Consider the following 21,591-nt stretch of genomic DNA (forward strand, 5'->3'; position numbering starts at 1 on the left):
CTTCCTATTGAGGATGACAGTAGTCTAATTTATATTTAGTCTGACTTCAATCTACAAAAAAGGCCATGCTCAATGAATGACTCATTCTCGTTTAGGTTATAGTAAAAGCAGCTTATTTTGAGTTTAGCAACACCAGTGCTTTGCAGTCTACTGAGGACTGGGGGATACGAGAGAAGTATATCATGCCACATAAGTCACAAGCAACCTGGTAAGAGAGATGATTTAGTGCACCGAATTGGCAATACAACTGCATGAAGAATATTTGTGCCAATGAGACATGTTTCCTTTCTGAATTAAGGGCCATTCACAAGTTCCTGTAAACGATTTTGTCACCAGTCCATTTTGCAAAAGTAGTCTCCTGAGTGCCAACACAGCAGGTGATACTATTTAACTCAGGCCTTGGTTTTCTCTTCACCAAGTCGTCCAAGCCAGGAAATATTCAGGCACTAGCCACAGCACAGAAGCCTTCGAGAAATTTTCTGTTTCTCTTTACCTCAGACCCCACTCAATGAGGATTTTAAATTTCACATACACATCAACATGTGACAGAATAAAACGTTATGAATTACCACCACAACAAAATATGGTGGAAAACCCAGTAGCTAAACCTACATCTAAAGCCAATGGGGCATGTAAAATAAATCTATAAGGTCTCAAATATATATAGCACTGTTTTTACACAGTTAACTCCAGCCTTGGTTTTGTTCCACAAAGAACGTTCTGGTTCTCCATTGCTTTAGTTAGAGAACAAAAATGCACTGCACAGGTTTCCGCACCCTATCTAAGCTTTATTTACACGAATCCTCTGTCCCTCGAGAATCTGCAACAAATAAGTGAGGGAAGTGAGACTTTCACACAACCATGGATGAGAGTTCAACAGAACAAAGAGACAAACTTCTGTCTGAAAAGGCTGAAGAAATTTAAGAAGTCAGTGCATTTGGACTGATGGCTAGTTTTATTTTCTTACTGTCTTCTACTTCTAGGCATCAAGTCATCCACGAATTAAGTCAAAAGCTTCACGTGGTCTTATAAACATGAAATCTGTTATACTAGATCATGTCTGTGTTAAATAAAAGGCGAGCCAAATGATGCAAAGAGAAGGAATATGCATGAAGATAAACATGACGTTTCTGGAAATTGCTTATGTGCTGCAGTGTTGCTTAAAGAATCACCTTAATTAGTTAGTAAAATGGGATATCCATACTTTTTATAAGAACATAAGAGGTATGGCATGGCTGTAACACAAAATTCCAGTGCTATCAAAACATTTCTGATTCACTAACGGAAAGACAAGGGAGTGGGCTAGTTCAGTTCAATAGCACTGTACCAACGACACCACAGGTGAAATAATAATGTAATTGATACTTTACGGAGGACATTAACAAAAATCTAATGATTGAACCGGATGAAAGTGCAATATCATTTCAGATTAGTACATTACATCAAGGAATAGTTCTACTTATTAGGGTGAAAAGGTGGAATTCTGCCCATATATAAAGATCCATATACTCTTGACTAAGGCAAATAGTTTACCTCATTATTCAGAGATGAAATGGCAGCTTCTACTTCCTCTTCTGAAGAGAATGTAACAAATCCATAACCACTGGACTTAGAAGTCCCAGGAACCCGTGATACTTTAGCACTAAGTACCTTACCCTTCTCAGCAAATAAGTTTTTTAATTTATCTGTGGTTACATCCTTTGCAAGATTACCCACATAAACTTTGTGTGGACTGTCAATGAACTGGGATTCTTCGGCTTTAAGAAGTGACGAATCCAAAGTTTGCAATGGCTTTTCAGTAATATTTACTTTGATTTTACGCCCACCAATTTCCTGCAGAGTAAAGAAGATCAAATAAGTAAAATCTAATCAATAGAACGTTCATAGGAATTAACACGCTTGGAATTTTGGAACTCCAAAAACTTATTGTACTTGCATAAATAACATCTAAAAGCAAATCTTACTGTTTCATTGAGCTTTACAATAGCTGCATTTGCATCCTCAACAGTCTTCATTGTCACAAATGCAAATCGCCGGCTCCTTCCAGACCACTTGTCATACATCACCTGTCAATACGGGGAAAGTATGGAATTAATTCGGTAGCTTCTTATCAAACTCTATTGCCCCTAAAAACATGTGACTGCAAATTCTCCAACTTTCTTGTTGACCTTACGGATAATCAATCTCACAAGTCTTGATGTGTAGGCTTCCTGGTGGGCATCTTAGGCTAATATAGATCTCAATACATTCTGAAGAGTTTTAAGGAGAGAAACCAAAAACTCAAACAAGACATATGGGAAAGTAGCACTACTACAACATATTATTATTGCAGGATGCTTTTAAACGTGTAAAATCTCTTGCTGCGATCAACGATCTTGGACAATTTGCCATAGATATAGAATAGCACTAATTCAATGTCAATTTTGTTTTAGTCCTGAAATCTTGTGGGATAGTCTGGGTCCTAAATTCCTCGTTCTTCTTGGCCTTGAAATTAATAAAGTGCCAAGAATATCTAGATCATCAGATAATGTATATGATCAGAATCGAAAAGATTCTGTATAGTTCGGGAACCATGCGCACAGTATAAGGGTTGAGGAAATATAGGACATTTCAACTAGCTATCATGGAGCAGTAAGTTAGGGCAGGTTTTATAGTTCAAAATCCTGTGAAAGGATTGATTTGAAGGAGAAGAAAAGGCACAACTAAGTTTCGGTATTGATTCACTAAGCAAAAGCCAATTTAATGCAGTTCAGTGCCATGCTTGAAGCAAACAGAAATATCAATTTCCACAAGACAATATATTTATCTAATTATGAATAAAATTAACAATAATGGAGGAAATAAAACCAATCAACTAACCAAGTAGTAGTATAACAACTTCCTTGGCTACAACAAATTTCTCTCTTTCAGCCCAGAACTAAACCTACAATACAACAAAAGTAAACCACGAACACCTCAAATTTCACCGTTATTGAACCAGCAAAAAACCCATAATTTGCTATCTTAGTTCATATAAGACCCATTTCTTCCATCATCCCGGAATTAAAGCTAAATTTTCCAACACAACCAACTACAAATAAACACCTTAAATCCCGACAAAACATAATTCAACCACGATGAAAATTGATCTTTAAATTCTTGAATCACTGAAGTACCTCGGCCTTCTCAACAGCACCATGTTCTTCAACAATCCTTTTAAGCTCGTCGTTGGTGACAGTCCGAGGAATATTCCCAACATAAAGCCTTCTTGCAGCCTCAGAAGAAGGGTCTGCAGCTGTGGCAACTGAGGCTGTTTCACTTTCTTCTTCAGCAACAGCATTTAGTCTTGTGGGCTGCTGCTCTCTGGTTGTTTGGGGTGAATGGAAAGTGAATTTGAGAGTGGTTTTAAGGGGTTTAAGGCCGTTAAAATTGAGTCTTGAGAAATGGGTTTTGATGAGTTTTGAAGAGGGGATTTGGAGGAGATTTGGAGCTGGGGAAAATACACAAGCGGATGACATAGTGTTCATTATTCTCTTCTGGGCAGGGTTCAATTCTGAAGAAATGAAGCTTGGAAAAATGGGGAGTGCTAAAAGATTGAACAGAGGACAAGGGTTTATCGCTTTATCCAGATGAAGAAAGTTTTTCTTCTTTTTTTTTTTTGGCCATTTTATTTGACTAGTATAAAGAATTTGCTGATTTTTTTTCTTAAGAATTTGCTGATTTACATATTAAAAAAGTTAATTTTTTTGGTGTTTTTTTCCCCATTTGTCATACTGATACATGTCTAATTTAAGAATAAAAATTACTACAAGTCGATAAGTATTCTATTTGAGATTTTTTTTCTTTGGTTGGGGTGCAGTTTTTTTCTATAAAAAGATAAAATTTACCAAAAGATTTTTATAAAAGCTCATCGCACATGTTAAAGAAGAGAGACGAAAATTGCAATTATTAGTTTATTGTATTAAGGAAATATTTGCTTTTATTACAAAATATTCAATTGTTTTAAGAAGATGCATGGTGCAAAATATTCATTTGTTTTATGTCACATTAGTACTAATTAAGCAAGCATTTGCCTATATAGCAGATAACAGAAAACCAAAAAAATGTAAGGAATTATACGATAAATAATGGAGTGAACTTTTAGCACAATATATTTAACCAATGATTAATCAAGTTAAATTTTCAAAGTGACAGACTCAATCGAGCTAAACACCAATTCAAGCTTCGAAACTTAATTCCTTTCAAGTTCTACTAGAATTTTACCTGTACCTTAGAATGGTTTTTTTTTATTTATTGTTAATTTATACAAATATGAATAATTTTAATATAAAAATTAACAACAGTTCTACGTGTTCATTCATATTAATTTTAAAAAATTAATGTATTTTAAATGTTCAATTATTTACTAATTTTAAAAATTTGTTTACATACTTTCACTATAATATGATAGTATACATCAAATAATGTACCCCATATCCAAATTTTGGTAGATATTCTTTTTTATAAATATTCTTTTAGATAATTTAAATTTTTATAATGACCATAAATCTAGAATTATATATTCATAGTTAATTAAGTAGAAAAATATCCATTAATCCATTTTTTTCATCAATAAATATTCAATTTTCAATAGTATTGGTAAATCTATCGGTATAATAGTTAATTTTCTTTTTTACACTAAATTAATTCAAAATTAAAAAGAGATGACGAATAATTTGAATACTAATCAATGATATAGTAGTGAAAGGAAGTAATTTATAGAATATATAAAATTTCAATAATTGTGATTTAAAAAGGTTTTACTATACTTCTATGTAATAATTTGATAGAATTCAGATATCATTAAAATAAGATTGGTTATTTTTTAAAGATATTTTAAAATTAAAGATAATTTTAAACATATAATATAATCATTGTAATAATTTGATAGAAAACAGATATATCATTAAGATAAGATTAGTTCTTTTTAAAGTTACTCCTACTTTAAAATTAGAGATAATTTTTAAATACATAATATAATCCAAAAAGGATTCAGTATAGGTAAAATCCAAGTGACTCATAACTTGTTAATTCTCTTCAATTAAGCATGCTACATAGGAGTGAAAAACATTGTGATTAAAATAGTTAATTTCATATATGTATATATACTAGAAGGAACCAGGCTGTGCAAGCACAATCTAAGCCCGACTATAAAATTATGGCTAAAATTCATTACACTATAATTTGCTTTCAAATAAAAATAAATTATAATTTTCAAAAAATGAGCCTAAAAAAGTTTTATCTTTAGTGGAATGTTCCAACAGTTTGCTCCAACTTGCTTATTGTGATACAATAGAGATATATACTGTATTGTATGGACAAATAATAGCAAAGAATTCAAAAACCAAGCACATGCCTGAGAAATGCAAAACCGGTTCAATATTAACATAAATGATACATGCTTCATAAAACTCAAGTATAATGCTATTATAATTACAAATGCATAAAATTTCACCACTATTTCTTTTTCAAACAAGACGCTGTCATGTAAAACCTTCTATCTGACAAATTCACAATAAAACTTGCGAGAAAGTTGAATGGAAGGCTTTTCAATGCATAAAAAGGGTACAAAAATTCAGTACCAAAGAATAAGTAAAAGAAGTGCAAGATCAATTATGCATTAAAAAGGAACTAAAACATTAGAATTGCAAAAAATAAATTTTGCATTTAGATTTAAGACAAACCGCACAAGAGGAAAATCAATTTGCAGAACCAAAATAATGGAAGGCTTAATTACTATCAAGGAGATCGAGCCAAAATAAATAAATAAACCAAGGTAATAGAATAAAGAGGCAAAAAAAGAAAAATAATAAAGGCTAAATAAAATACAGTTAATAAAAAAATTTTAAGTCCATATTTGGCAGCATGAAACGAAGGAAGAATAGGAATAAAAAGAAAATGGAATATACCAAACAGTAGGAGTAGCGGAGGTAAAAGGTCTATTGTCTATGTTTCTCCTATGAAACATGATTTTTGAACAATGGAATAAAAGAAATATCCATTCCCATGCAAGAAAAACATACATTCAATTAATTATAGAGGAAAAAAGAAAAAATTCATTGATTGAGCGGAACGAGGAAAGGCAGAGAAAAATTAGGATGAAGGAAAAAAAGAAAAAAAAAAAAGCAAAATACTGGATGAAAGAGTTAAAATTGATGGAATAGGAAGTAACAGTATAAATCAGTTGATTGTTGCGATACCTCTCAATGGTCAACAATAATAATCTAAAAAAATAGTAAGAAAATAATATTAGTAATTAAGTAGAAAGAGAAAGAAAAGAAGAACTTAGAGGAGAGATATATATAACTTTTGATTAACCAAAAAAAATAGTGAAGCAAAAATTCAACCACAAATAGAAACTGACACTTGTCAAAGTAAAAGACTATACACTTGGCAAAAAAAGAGGTTGCTATATATATATATATATGAGTGGAAAGAAGCAATATTACATCCCCATTCTTTTACATAATTAATTTATAAGATTACTATAGAAAATGTTAATTCACAAATAGTGAAATGAAAACCAACAAACATTTACACTTAATCTCGTAAATTAGTGACACTTGAACTGAAAATCTTTAATAACTCAACCTCTAAATCTTTAATTCCCCAATCTCTACCAAAATTTTTCGTTTATAGCAAAACAGTGGAATTGAGAACGTTACCAAACAGCCCAATTTGCATTGACATTGTTGTGATTTTTTTAATATTAGTAACTTTGAATACATCGTATATGTGTATAATTTGAAATTTAAATTTGAATTCATATACGTTATATGACCTAAATTTATTAGCGTAAAAAAATTTATACACTATAGTATATAAAAATGTTATTCAAAAACAAATATAAATGTGGTAGGATATCACAAACTGATACTGGAAAACTAGCAGCGAAATTGCCCAACTTGCTATAGCAACTCCACTTCTTCGCAACATTAAACAAACATCATACCATATCCATCAGTATTCACCGTTCCACTGCTTCAGAACCATTCACCATTCCACTTTCTTCTCTTCAGTATTCACCACTCCAACAACAAATCTGCAAAGCTGGAACTTGGCTCAGCTTTTTCAGTTTTCGCCACTCCACTCTCTCGTCTGCAGGTAAGTTGTACCAACTGCCAAGCATTCCCTTTAACCTGCAGTAAAAGATCCTATCCAGAAACAACACCGAAGGAAAAGACAAAAAAAAAAATTTATACCATAGCATGACAGTCGGGGGTAAGGGGCAGGCCGCTGCTAACAAACAAACAGCAAACCACGCCAGAGCACACTCTCACTGGGTAGTGACTCTAACGTCCTTTCCTTCCTACCCTTTTCGCCTTTCTTGTAAATAAAGTCACCAAAATGTTTGCAAGAAATCAGGAGAAATCTTTATATAATCCCAGATAAAAAAGCCTCACCTTTTCTTACTCTCTGTTTTCATATTTCTTACTCTCTGTTCTCAATAGAGACACCAAGTCTTATAGCATGCTTTGGTTACAGAAAAAATGCTGAAATGATCAGACAAAAACCGCAGTTTTGCTCACTCCCCCTTTCATAAATATCTGTCCTTCTAGCGCAGAACAGAGGAAGCGTTGCCATTTTTGATGGTTCATCTTCGTACTCTTTCCTTGACGGTAAATTCTTTTCTCTGCGTATGCATTAGCACAGAGCCACAATGTGATAGTAGTGCAGCGCCACGTACTGTATGATTTTCTATTTATGTTTCTTTGTTGTTCATTCTTAAGACCTAGGCTTGCATTTTTAGAAGAAAAATCTGATTCTTGTATAAGATTTCTCTTGTTCGTCCCATCTAAAGTCCTCTGCATGTTGAAGATTTTTGCGCTTTTTAAGATGTTTACATCATGGATTTTCTGGATTCTGCCAGAAAACTGTCAAAAACTTCCTAAAATAGTCAGAGCCCAGGAATTTTATAGGCGGACATGGTTTTTTCTACTGCATTTATGGCTTCTATTCTAGATACCATGTTCTGATGTTCATAACTTGCTTTGCTTGCCTGTATATTTAGGATACAAATGAACGTGGAACTCAGGATAGATACAGAAAATTGTTTAGGAAAATGGTAGTATAAAGCTAAAAATAGCATGACAAAGAATTAGGCTTTACCATGAGACACAAAAGAGTGAAGCAGATACGAAGAAGGCAAGAAAGAGTTATCAGAATCAATGGTGGAGAAACTATAAAAAAAAAAATGAAAAATTAGATCGTGGAAATAGATATATTTCAAGGGTCTAACCGATGTAGGAGAAGTTTATGATTTTGAATAAGTTAACGTTAAAAAGATTTGAGATAGAGAGACCGTGATAAGGGGAGAAATTCCAGGATTTGTGAACAGATTTGTTTTAAGAAGGCTAATAGAGTTCAAATTCAAAATGAATGACATAATAAACAGAAACGAAGCTAATCAAGGAAGTTTTGTACTGGTAAGATCTGGCAGAGATTATGAGGATGTTTACTACTGCTAATTAAGGGGTCATCTTAAATTTTCGAGAATTTGTGTACATGGACAGAGAAAGAGAGATCTCTGTACTGTGATTTTGTCTGGCAACTGGCAAGTAACTGAAACATGAGTGGGAGACATTAGTCTCTCATCAAGTTGGGGAGAGATTCAGGGGTTAATTGCTCAGACAAAGGTTAAATAAGAAGCCATGCATTCTAATACAAAATCGTGTATGCCTCATAAATGTTTAAGTTCAGAGAAATTTTTCTTGAAAAAACAATTAATGTGGAAAAAAGGGATTCATATTTTTAAAAAAAGCATATAAAAAAGTTCAACAAATTGGAAAATCCAACTTTATGTTTTTTGGTTTCCATGCTCATCTTTTCCTTTTTAATTCTTTTATTGGTGGAGGATTGGCAACTGGCCTATGGATGCAGGTGAGTATCAAGTCCGTGTACTTCATATATCACACCTTACAAACGATGTTAATCCTTGCCTGGTACATATGCACATATAAGATGTTAGGTTCTAGAAAACTTTTTCCAGAAAAAGAGGAATGTTACTAAATACCTCATCGCATCAATGTAGCACGTGGTACAATATGATATAGCTTATACATAACAGCAGTAGCTGCTGCTGATTCTTTCTAAGAACTCCTCATTTTCTGTCTTTGCAGTGACAATGCCACCCAAAAACAATCAGAAAGGGAGCCAAAACCAGACACGCAATGCCAATCAAAATTCAATCCCGAGCGAGGATTTTGATATCAGAGAGACCTCACCAGCTCTTGGCGGAGGAAGAGGATCTGGAAATGACAAGGTGGGAACTGCTTTTGATCTTGTGGAGCAAATGCATTACCTTTTCGTGAGGGTGGTTAAGGCCAAAGAATTGCCTACGAAAGATGGTAATGGTACTCCTGATTCCTTTGTTGAAGTAAAACTTGGAAATCTTAGAAGTGAGACTAAGCATTTGAAAAATGTGTCTAATCCTGAATGGAACCAAGTTTTTGCATTCCTGAGTGATAGGATTCAAGCCCCAGTAGTGGAGGTTTTAGTGAGGGACAAAAACAGGAATGGAGATGATTTAATTGGAATGGTTGTTTTAGATGTGATGGACGTTCCAAAAAGAGTTCCACCTGATAGTCCTTTGGCACCACAATGGTACACATTAGAGAATAGGAGGGGGGATAAGGTGAGAGGAGAGATGATGCTAGCTGTTTGGATCGGGACACAAGCTGATGAGGCATTCCCAGAAGCTTGGCATTTGGATGCTACAACTGCAGTTAGTGGCGACGGAATAGCAAATATTAGATCCAAAGTTTATTTATCTCCCAGGCTTTGGTATCTTAGAGTTAATGTTATTGAGGCTCAAGAGTTGCAGCTTTCTGATAAGAATAGGCAGCAACCAGATATCTTTGTGAAGGTTGCACTTGGAAATATGTTTCTGAGAACTAAGATTTCACAAAGCAAAAGTACATGTCCATTATGGAATGAGGACTTGATGTTTGTTGCAGCAGAGCCTTTCGAGGAGCAGTTGGCTTTGAGCGTGGAGGAGAAAGTAGCACCAAACAAGGATGTTGTTCTCGGGAACTGTTTGATTCCTTTACGTGGGGTGGAGAGAAGGATTGATTTGAGAACACCAATTAATAGGTGGTATGGCCTTGAGAAGCATGTTGTTTCTGAAAATGGACACAGGAATTTGGTAAAACTAAATAGCAAGGTTCATCTGAGGATTTCTTTGGATGGTGGATACCATGTTCTTGATGAACTAACTAATTACAGTAGCGATCTAAGGGCATCAGCTAAGCAGCTTTGGAAGCCTGCAATTGGATTACTTGAATTGGGGATCTTGAGTGCCCAAGGATTGTCATCAACAAAGACTAAGGATGGCCATGGAACCACTGATGCTTACTGTGTAGCTAAATATGGGCAGAAATGGATCAGGACCAGGACCATTTTGAACAGTTTGAATCCCAAGTGGAATGAGCAATATACATGGGAGGTTTTTGATCCTTGCACAGTTATCACTATTGGTGTATTTGATAATTGTCATTTGCAAGGAGCAGATAGGGGAGGTGGAGTAAAGGATTCAAGAATTGGGAAGGTAAGAATTCGTTTGTCAACACTTGAAACTAATCGTGTGTACACACATTCATACCCCCTTATAGTGTTGTTACCTTCTGGGGTGAAAAAGATGGGCGAAATTCAATTAGCAGTGAGGTTCTCTTGTTCATCTTTATTGAACACGCTCCAAATGTACAGCCAGCCTCTGTTGCCAATTTTGCATTACCTTCATCCACTTACTCGTTATCAGACTGATAATTTAAGGCATCAAGCTACTCAAATTGTCTCATTGAGGATGAGCCGTGCAGAGCCACCATTAAGAAGGGAGGTGGTGGAATACATGCTTGATGTGGGTTCAAATATGTGGAGTGTGAGAAGATGTAAAGCGAATCACTACAGGATTGCATCTGCTATGTCTGGAATTGTAGCATTTCTGCAATGGTTCAATGGGATATGCACTTGGAAGAATCCTTTTGCCACAATTCTGGTTCACATCCTGCTGTTAATCTTTGTAGCTTTTCCCCAGATTATTCTGAGCTGTAGTTTTCTCTTCCTTTTTCTGGTTGGGATTTGCAATTACCGAGGGAGGCCAAGGTATCCTCCTCATATGGATATCAAATTGTCTCAAGCTGATAGAGCTCATCCTGATGAACTTGATGAAGAGTTTGATACTTTTCCAACATCCCGGCATTCAGATGTCCTCAGAATGAGATATGATCGCATAAGAAGCATTGGTTCGAGGGTGCAGACTGTTGTTGGTGACTTGGCAACTCAAGGGGAAAGGTTTTATAGTCTGCTTAGTTGGCGAGACCCAAGAGCTACTGGCCTGTTTCTTATCTTCTGTTTGGTTGCTTCTCTTGTAGTTTACATCATTCCATCTAAAGCTCTGGTTGTTGCTGTGGGATTTTATTTGATGAGGCATCCAGCATTCCGTGAAGAGCTTCCTGCATTGCCCCTAAATTTCTTCAGGAGGTTGCCCACACGAACAGACAGCTTGCTTTGATGATCCACCTTGTTCCCAGAGTCAGTTTTTACAATTTTTATCTTGATAATTTACTCAAGAAACTCAAGATTTTGGTATGTACTGATTAGCAGTAAGCCTCCCCCTTACCGTGTTATGTTTCATTCATACACGTCTGAGCTTTTGGTAAGATTTTGGTAATGCATTTCTTTCTGTTTGAGGAAAATTTTCTGGCTCTGTTGGTTGTGTTTCTTACTGCATTCATCCCTGCATCGACGTTCTGAGTTATGAAGTGCAGTAGCGATCCAATTTAACGTGGCCTTTCTGGTGTTGGATTTGAGCAAACAACCCTGCATTGGTTCTATAAGCACGAGTGAATTTGCTTTGCCATAAAAGTTCTTCCATATATGCCAGACTGATTACAAGCCATGGACATCAGCGTTCACAGCAATAGTCCTTGGACGTGAATTTCAATGCAACAAAATTATTCCAGAAAGAGCAACCGACTGAACAAATTAAAGTTAATGGCAATAATTAATAATTCATAAACAGAAGAAATAGAGAGGAAAATTAAACTTCCATTTGATTGAAATTCGTAAAACTAACACACCACCATTACACAATCCTCCAACGATACCCTATCGATTTACATAATCGCCCCCCAAAAACCCTAACCCTACACTCCCAGACACACACTAACAAGAAGTCCTGATGAAAACATCAGAATTTCTAAATTATCTAGTATAATTTTAAGCCCTCTCACCCCTAATTCTCCTAGCAAGCTGGATATCCTTGGGCATAATAGTGACTCTCTTGGCATGAATGGCGCACAGATTTGTATCCTCGAACAGTCCAACAAGGTAAGCCTCGGCAGCCTCCTGCAACGCCGCCACAGCACTGCTCTGGAACCTCAAATCAGTCTTGAAATCCTGAGCGATTTCCCTCACAAGCCTCTGAAATGGAAGCTTCCGGATCAACAGCTCGGTACTCTTCTGGTACTTCCTGATCTCTCTCAAAGCCACCGTTCCTGGACGGAAGCGATGGGGCTTCTTCACTCCTCCGGTTGCCGGAGCTGATTTCCTCGCCGCCTTGGTGGCCAGCTGCTTCCTTGGGGCCTTTCCTCCGGTGGACTTCCTTGCAGTCTGCTTCGTACGCGCCATTGATACGAGTGAAAAATACAATGAAAACGATTTAAGAGAGATAGTGCGTCAGTATGTGAAGATTTGTGAGAAATTAGTCTGCGAATTAGAGGGTGCGAAAATGAAGCTGGGAGTTGGGGAATTTATATAGTAGTGGGGACTGGAGCCTGGAACTTTTTGGCGGTGGGTTTTGAAATTTTTTGCGTAAGGAGGGGGATACATGGACCGTTGGATTCGAAAGCAAAATGAACGGTGAATATTAGAGCTTTTACGCATAGAGCAGATAGAGATCTGCGTGAGGTGCTAATCATCCAATGATTATCCACCACGTGTTGAGGCTTTTGAGCTCACTACCCGGGTGGATTTTCGATTTTCGATTTTCGATTTTCGATTTTGAAGTTTAGTGGGTGACGTGGGATTTGCGAAATTTTGAATTTTCAGTTTGTGAAATTGGAGCGGGATATTTTTCTGGAAATTACTCCACGTCATGTTATCTATATAGTTAATTTGGTGTTAACTTTATCTATTAATCTTTAATTATCAAGATAACTACTAATTGAGATAACTATCAAAATAACTATCAATTCATTAAACAAAATTTCATAAAAATTAATTTATTCTTAAATTTCACACACATGAGTGTACCTTTAACACAAGTTATGATAATTAGAACAGAACCTCTGAAACTTTTTGTGAATTGACCTTTTATGGCCTATACACTTATTTTGTTTTCTTATACTTGGACAAAATTGCTTAGAAGGACAACAAACTTTTGTCAACATAAAATTTTGGCCAATTAGAGTCCCTTTGACACAATACTATCTTTTCTTAGTCAAATTGTTTTCCTTGAAATTTTTTTCCAAGGACTATATTTGTTTTTATTATATTTTTTTGTTCGGTTAAATATTTTCTTCAAATATGATAATTATTAAATACTCATTTGTTTGGATAGAGTGTTATTTGAAACATTATTTAGAATAATTACTGTAGCATTTTTTTGTGATGTGATGTATGTGAGATAAAAAAATGATTAGAAATATAAAAAGATGAGTCGGACATTATGTTTTAGAAATAATTACTGAAGTTCCTTTGCACCCTTAGGGTGCGTTTGGTTTTATAGAATTAGAATTGAAACAGGTGCAAAGGAACTTCTTTTGTCATTAGACATCTGATGAACAAGACAAGAAATGAGCCAAACAAAACTAGAACAAGTCCACCTGAACAGAAATGGATATGAAAGATAAAATGGATATGGTTTCATTTCTGTCTTGTTATTCGGGATAGCTAATAAGTTCCCCTTCCCTGATTATTACCCTGATTACGCCACCAAGAAACAATTCATTGACTACCTAGAATCATATGCCACCCACTTTGATATCAACCCTCAATTCAATTAGTGAGAGGAAGCAACTTGGACTCGATTTAACTAACTGAATTCAAACCCACTCCAGTCACAATAGAACAAATTAGTGAGAGGAAACAGAAACAAAAGCAGGCCTTCAATCATTAAGAAATGCACAACTTGACCAGAAAGGTTAAAATATCAATTATCAAGATAACTAACAGCAATCTGCAACAGAGATAAGCAAAAAATAAGCCCATGGTCAAAAAACTTCAGAAGGTTTTCACCTCAAGCGAATTCCCTTCTTTACAGATTCTTTGGCATCATCTGCAGTAGTAAATACGAAAAGCAGCTTAGATCTCACAGTATTCAGAACATGGATTCGAGTAGGAAGGAAGGAGCAGGTAAATGATAAAAAGTGTAGTACTCACTATATATTCTGATATATGAAGCTATAAAATGGAGTTAAACAAAAACAATGGGAAATAGAAGAAGGCGGAGAAAATTACATCACTGAATTAAAGGCTTCCAGAATTAAAGCTTTTGTTCAAGACGTATCTGTATCAAAATACGATTTAGAGGTGGAAGGATCCTTACTGAAGGAATATTGTGGCAGATTTTGTCGAAATCCTCTCCTCGAACCCTGTTCTGAAATTCTTCATGGATTGCCAACACTTTTTGAGTGAACCAATGAACCTCAATCCCTCGGGTCGGAATCATGGTTAATCTTTGACAGTAGTGAATCTCAAGACTAGAAAGATTTAGCCATAATGGCTCCTTTCTCTACCGTCCACTTCTCTAATACGAAAATATTAGGGTTGCAGGTGGAAGTGATGGTGGAGAGCAGAGCACTAGCGGCTGAGGAAAAACGGTGAGTTAGATAGGAAGAGAGGGGTGCCAATATCCTTGACCCGATTTTAATTTTTGATCCATACTAGATCCGCGTATGGACCCGTTTAGTTGTGGAATTGGAATTAGAATTCTTTTGGTCTGGTAAAGAATTCAATTCATGGAATTAGACTTCTATAGAATTCAGATTCAATTCTAATTCTCTGAGTGAAGCAGTATCCAAACAACAGATTTGGATTTTGGGACCCAATTCCAATTCTAAACCCTAATTCCATGGGGAACCAAACATACCCTAAATTTATTATGATGAATTATATTCATTAGAAAAGATGATTATGAAATTTAAATTGTGGATAGAAAATCTAAAAAATTTGGATTAACTTCTAATTGGTCAAGATCATTAAACTAAGTTTTGTAGCTACTGCTTTTGCTTTTGTTTGGAGAAATGATAAGAGTGTTTGGATAACATATTATCTCAAATAATATTTCGCTTGCATTATAAACACATTTTCCAATCCACTTTCTTTTATTCTGAATCACCTTTTTATCTCACATATATCACAACTCAAAAAGTATTACAGTAATTATTCCAAATAATATTTCAAATTTCTCTTCCACAGTTGCTTGGGTGAATAATGAGCAAATAGATAGCATCAGGTCAAAAAAGTTAACCAAGAGATTTCTAACGATGTTTCCAATTTAATTGAACCACATATGACTAGAGGTGAATCTGGGCCAAATCGAGTTCGAGTAGTGCTATACTCGAACTCAAAGTATGGGTACCTTATTCGAGCTCAAACTTAAGTTCGAACGAGTCATAATTCGCAAGCTTGAATTTGACTCAACAACATATTTGCGGAGCTCGAGACTTAACTCGATTGTGCTTGAGTTTCAGATTGAGCCCAATCGAGCTCGAGGGCTCGAAGGTACTCAAGGTCAATAAAATTTTTCCAGAAGCAATTTGCATTCTACAATTGCTACTATACAACTTCATAAGCTCTAGAATCAATTTGTTTCAGGCCTTTCATCCATTCATAAACAAAACTTCCAATCCAATGTAGTACCAAAAAATTCACACCAAAATAGTAAACAATAGAAACAGTAGAAGGTTCATTCCCATCAACAAAGGAAACAAACTTCAAATAATCCATAAATGTACCAAAAATTTTAGGTTCAAGGGAAATAGCAAAAATAACAGAAAATTCACAGTTTCACACCAACACTCCAAATTGGAAGTTCCAATCCATGGCCATGTAAAGATCAGTCTACTCTATTGTCTACACTACTCCAGATTCCAAGTAGAAACAATAGCTATGTTAAATGTGAAAAACAGCAAATTCCAACTAACAAGAGCAACAAAGACATGCCAATAAACATGATAGCAAATACAATCCAATATCTATGAGATATAGTGAAATAAATGTGAAGAAATTAACAAACATATTTGGTGCCATTTGGTGCCATTGGGCCTAAAACTTGAACAGCTTGTTGAGACACTAGTTTGCATCTTTCACAACCAATTTTTAGCTCCTATCTCAATTGTCTTAGCACTTCTCACTCCTCCTCAATTCCCAACAATGTAATACTCTCTACATTAGAAACCCCTAATTTGCATTTAGGGTTTTCATTGCCAAAAATTTCTCCAATTTCATCCATTTTAGTTTATGGTTTGCAAATTTAATAAATAAGAACTTACCTTAGTATGTATGAACTCAAGTGGTGAAAGTGTCTCAATGGCTCAGTCTCATTTAGGATGGAAGATTCTATCGCTCTCTCTTCGACTAAAGTTGAAGTCACTTGCCACCAGCTACCAAGTGTACACTGCAAATTCGAGTTGCTAAAAAAGAAGATGAGTTACGCTTTGCGAGTTAAGTATTGAAGAGAAGAAGATGGAGCTACAATTCGCGAAATGAAGAGAAGAAGATGGAGAAGCGATTGTTGAAGAGAAGGGTTTGAAACTCTGAGTGAAATGAAGAAATTTGAATGAGAATGAAGCACGATTTTCCCCTTTAGGATTTTTTAGAGTTACAAATTTTCATTTATGAAATGTCCAAGTTACCCGGAATGGATAAAATGTCATAAATTATCTAACTTGAATACCTAAAATAGTAAATTCATTAATATATAATATATAAAATAAATATATATCTAATTACTTGAACAAACTCGTTGACCTTTCGAGCTCCAGAAAACTAATCTTGAACTTGACTTGACTGGTTGTTCGAGTAGCTTGAACTTGACTCGAAATCGATCAAAACCAAGCCTAGGTCGAGTTTCTAACCCAATAGCTTGTAGCTCGCGAGCTATTTGGATCACTTGCACCCTACATATGACACATTTAGTATAAGCTTTCCATGGGGACATTGTGTTTAAATTGACAGTGTTCTTAAATGGGTTGCTTCATGAGTAATTTTTGAATGAACATAACAAAAACTTGAGAAATATTTATTGTCTTAGGGTCTGTTTGATTGATAAAAGAAATGCCTTATCGTCAACTAGATTACACATTATCAATATGTATTCAAAATTTTAAGTGAAAATTTTTCACTTAAGTTGCTAAAATAACCACACTTGCGAAGGCTCAAATTTGTTTTAGGGATAGTTTTAGAACCTCTCTTAAGGTTTTTAACAATTTCATTGAACTCCTCTGAGATTTATAAAATTACACATATCTTCCTTGATTTGATATTTTTAGTAAACAAACCTTAAAATAGCATTAACTTGGCCAAATTTTTAAATAAATTCCCTAAAATGCCCTTATTTAATAAATTTTAATTTACTTATCTATACAATTGTAAGATTATCTAGCACAATTATAATTAAGGTACTGGTGCTAAACTTTTCATGTGTATCTATCTTGTTTGATAAATAACTATAATAATAATTTTATCACTATGAGAAGATACTTCTGATGATATTTTACAAGGGATTTATATTTACAAGTTAGAGAAAAAAAGTGTTGAAATATTTTTTTTAAGTTTGTGAAATTTTCCAATAGTGGGATTACCATAATTTGGTAGTGGTTTTGAACCATTTCTTTTACATTTATTGTTGATTTTGATATCCACAAAGAGAGAGTGAACTAAATATATGCAAAACGCTGGATCACATTTAAAGTTAACTTGTCAAAAAATATCACTAGATCTATATTTGGATACAATAGAAACAAAAGGCAAAAGTGGTAGTTATATAGTTTTGTTACCGAAAAATAAAAGAGCAATAAGAAGGAAAAACAATAAAAAAATTAATTTTAGAACTCATTCCTACTATAAACATGCCAAATAGGGGAATTTCATTAAAATGTTTAAGGGTAGTATTGTCAAATTAAAAGCAAGAGAAATAATTGTAACTTTTAAAACCCCGTAGAAGCTCAGTAAAATTGTCAAAAACTTCAAGAGAGATTTCTAAAATTATCCCTTTGCTTTATTGCTCTTTTTTTCTTACTCACATAATAGTTTTTGCTCACATACCAACACATGCACATTTTTTCTCATATGCTTAAAACATGTAGTTAGATTTTTTCTTCTATCATATATTCACACACACTTGATAGTTCTCTCTCTCATATACGCACAAAGACACTTTACACTTGTATACATGCATGCACATATATTGTCATGTACACAAGAACATATATAGACTCACTTATCATTTATACTCTTACACACACAAACATACACAAGAACATATATAGACTCACTTACCATTTATACTCTTACACACATAAACATGCACATCTATGCTGTATGTCACCTATAATCACACATAATACACATGTTCTCTCATTTTTTTAGTCTCACACACATTCTCATAGATATATACGCTTCTCTCTCATAGGCAACTCTCGCTCTCCTTCATACAATTTATCTATCATACATATTTTCAAGTATAAATAAACAAGTTCTCTCTTTTTAAAATCTACAAACACTCACTTTCTTATCTAATGGACAAACTTAATAACCACCTTTCAATTGTTACATTATTTTCCCCAAAACAGGCTCATATACACACTTTTCTTGCTTTCATATAAAAATACACAACGCCTTTGAAAGTAATATTATCATATTGTTAGATATTCAATTTACGATTCAATTTAATTATTTATCAAACATATACAACTTTATCAATTCAACAATTAATACTTTTATCATTTAAATTTTAAAATTTAAAATTTAAAATTCAAACTTTAGTTTTGTCAAATGGGGTTTTAGCCTAGTTTGATAAAACTAAAGTTTAAAATCTGAATTCTTATATTTGAAAATTAGGTACTAAAAGTATTAAGTTATTGAATTTATAAAGTTATATTTGTCTAGCAACTAATGGAAATATAGCACAAGTATGATAATTTTGTCTTTTTTTTTTAAAGATTGCCTTCATTTATATATTAGAGAGAAAGAAAAATGTGTGTGAGAGAAAATAATGAAACCATCAAGAGGTGGTATTTAAGCATGAGTATTTATGATTGTGTGAATGCTTTAAAGAAAAAGAGAGGAGATGTATACTTTGTCTAAGAGCATGTGTGAGAGTGTTTTGTATGTATGAGAGGGATAATACGTATCACGTGTTATCAATTTAGAAAATTCAATAAAAAAATTTCACTTGAAATTTTGCACACAAATTAAGCAATGTTTAATGTATTAAGAGAGAAGGCATTTTGTTATTGAACAAGTTGAATTCAAAAGGTTCTAAATAAATTAAATTTTCAGCATTAAATGGAGTTATTAAACAAGCCCTTAGTTTGTGTTTAGTAATTGATCAACCTAATTGGCTAGTACTATTGTTCGAAGCCCAAAGATGGTTAATATATTCCGAATAATTGGTTGGTTATGTTAGAAGTAATAGAAGACAAGAAGTTGCTATGATCTAACTATTACCTGGAGGAGGTATATTTTTTGGGAGATTAACTATTATCATCTACCTTGCTCTCCCCTCTTTCCAACATATAAAGCTAGAGAATTAGCGTGTGGTCATTTTGTAAACTTCCTTTGATACCCCTAATTGTAAGGGTAAAGTATTTCTAACTTATTGGAAAATTGAAAAAATACCCTTTCAACTACACACCATTGAAATTACACGAATATTCACACTTTCACTACTTTCACTCCGTTCTCAAACCCTTTAAATCCACTTAATGAAGTGGCTGTGGCTTTGTAATCATCCATGACACGTGTTATTCTATTTTTTGATGTCTTTTTTACTCTCCTTTCTCCTTTCCTTAATCTCTTAAGCTCTGTTTGAATAGTGGAAAAGTCATATGAGAAGGTGAAGTGCGAGAAAATGAGATAAAGGAAATGAAAAATCTTTTTCCCTAACATGTTTGATTACCAAGAAAAATTGAGAGAAGATGGAAATCATACTGATAGTTATTGAAATATTTGTATCTAACAAATGTTTTCCCTCAAAATCCTGCAAATTTATTTTACAGGATACGAAACACAGAAAAGTGAGGAAAAGTGCAAGAAAATTGTTTGACTTTCCTACAAAACAAACATGCACGAAGGAAAAACATAACAAATTATATGTTTGGATAGCAAATTTTTCCAAAAAAATTTTTCGCTTGCATCATAAACACAATTTCCAATTCACCATTTTATATTTCTAACCATCTTTTTATCTCACGTACATCACATCACAAAAAGTGATACAATAATTATTCCAAATAATTATTTATAATAATTCTCCATCCAAACAATCATTTTCCCATGCTTTTCCTTGCAAACAAAATGTACAACATACTATGTCATTATTTGAGATTCTGCTAAAGTCTTGTTTGTACCCTTTTTACCCCTTACCTGTTTGTTTGCCATTATAAATCTTGGCCTTTAAAACAGTAGTGTTGCTCTATAATATGTTTTATTTTACATGACAACTACAACATACTTTTGCAAGTAAGAAAGAAAGCAATACTACTTGATTTTACTTCTTCTGATTGGGTACTTATTCTGCGACTTTGGGGCATCGAAAGAAACAAAACCTTGAAATAATTATTTGACATATTTGAAATATTATTTGGATAGAGTATTACTACTTGGAATAATTACCGTAGCACTTTTTGTGATGTGATGTATGTGAGATAAAAAGGTAATTGGAAATATAAAAAGGTGAGTTCAGAAATGTGTTTATGATGCAAACGAAATATTATTTGACATATTTGTGCTATCCAAATTGTTTTCACGGTTTTTGATATTGAACTAGATTTTTATGCTATTTAAGATCCATGGAATTATGCACAATAAGGTATATTCAAGTGTTCAATGAAGTGTATATATACACATACACACACTTAATTACCAAATGTATTTTTAAATCATTGGATGCTAGGGGGGTTTGATGTTATTTTGCCTGCAAAAGTTTAAATGACACCGACCTAATATTGGATGCAATCTAGGCAAACTAGGGTTGCATGATAAGACGAGAATTTTATTGCTAACTCACTCCTCTTTCTTATGTGCTTATCCTATGCAGTAAGATATCAAATAGAATAAAAAAAGATGTCCTCAAGGAATTTTTGCCTTGAAATATTTGTGATAAATCATTGCATTAAAGGGATGTACATATTTATTTAAGTAATATTTATTTGACCAAGGAACATATTCACAAACTTCACAAAGATTTTAGTCACATAAAAGCCACAATCTTAGGAAAAGAAGGGTAAGAATGCATCAAATAATGTTCTAAATGATACTAGTGTTATTTGGAATCAATAATGAAATACAAAAATTAGGATGAGTGACGGAGTTGTTTAATAGGGAATTTTTCACAATCAAGATTGCATT

The 21,591-nt window shown here is 34.0% G+C and overlaps 3 protein-coding genes across 3 annotated transcripts; 1 reads left to right on the top strand and 2 right to left on the bottom strand.

Moving 5' to 3' along the window:
- Positions 1-466: 466 nt before the first annotated feature.
- Positions 467-3,628, bottom strand: LOC113732203 (small ribosomal subunit protein cS22). The gene is made up of 4 exons (XM_027257860.2): positions 3,156-3,628; positions 1,965-2,066; positions 1,534-1,833; positions 467-820 (listed from the first exon to the last, which is right to left on the bottom strand). The coding sequence occupies exons 1-4, from the start codon at positions 3,504-3,506 to the stop codon at positions 782-784; spliced, it is 792 nt and encodes a 263-aa protein (XP_027113661.1). The 5' UTR covers positions 3,507-3,628; the 3' UTR covers positions 467-781.
- A 3,691-nt stretch (positions 3,629-7,319) lies between these two features.
- On the top strand, positions 7,320-11,729 carry LOC140036946 (FT-interacting protein 3-like). Its single transcript, XM_072080202.1, has 2 exons — positions 7,320-7,637; positions 9,138-11,729. Exon 2 carries the CDS (start codon positions 9,143-9,145, stop codon positions 11,525-11,527), a length of 2,385 nt encoding a protein of 794 aa, XP_071936303.1. The 5' UTR covers positions 7,320-7,637; positions 9,138-9,142; the 3' UTR covers positions 11,528-11,729.
- Positions 11,730-12,043: 314 nt separating this feature from the next.
- LOC140036947 (histone H3.2) lies at positions 12,044-16,834 on the bottom strand. Its single transcript, XM_072080203.1, has one exon. The coding sequence runs from the start codon at positions 12,643-12,645 to the stop codon at positions 12,235-12,237; it is 411 nt and encodes a 136-aa protein (XP_071936304.1). The 5' UTR covers positions 12,646-16,834; the 3' UTR covers positions 12,044-12,234.
- Between the last annotated feature and the right edge of the window lie 4,757 nt (positions 16,835-21,591).

This window comes from Coffea arabica, chromosome 2e, assembly GCF_036785885.1.
Source record: "Coffea arabica cultivar ET-39 chromosome 2e, Coffea Arabica ET-39 HiFi, whole genome shotgun sequence".
In the NCBI taxonomy this organism is placed as follows: Eukaryota; Viridiplantae; Streptophyta; class Magnoliopsida; order Gentianales; family Rubiaceae; genus Coffea; species Coffea arabica.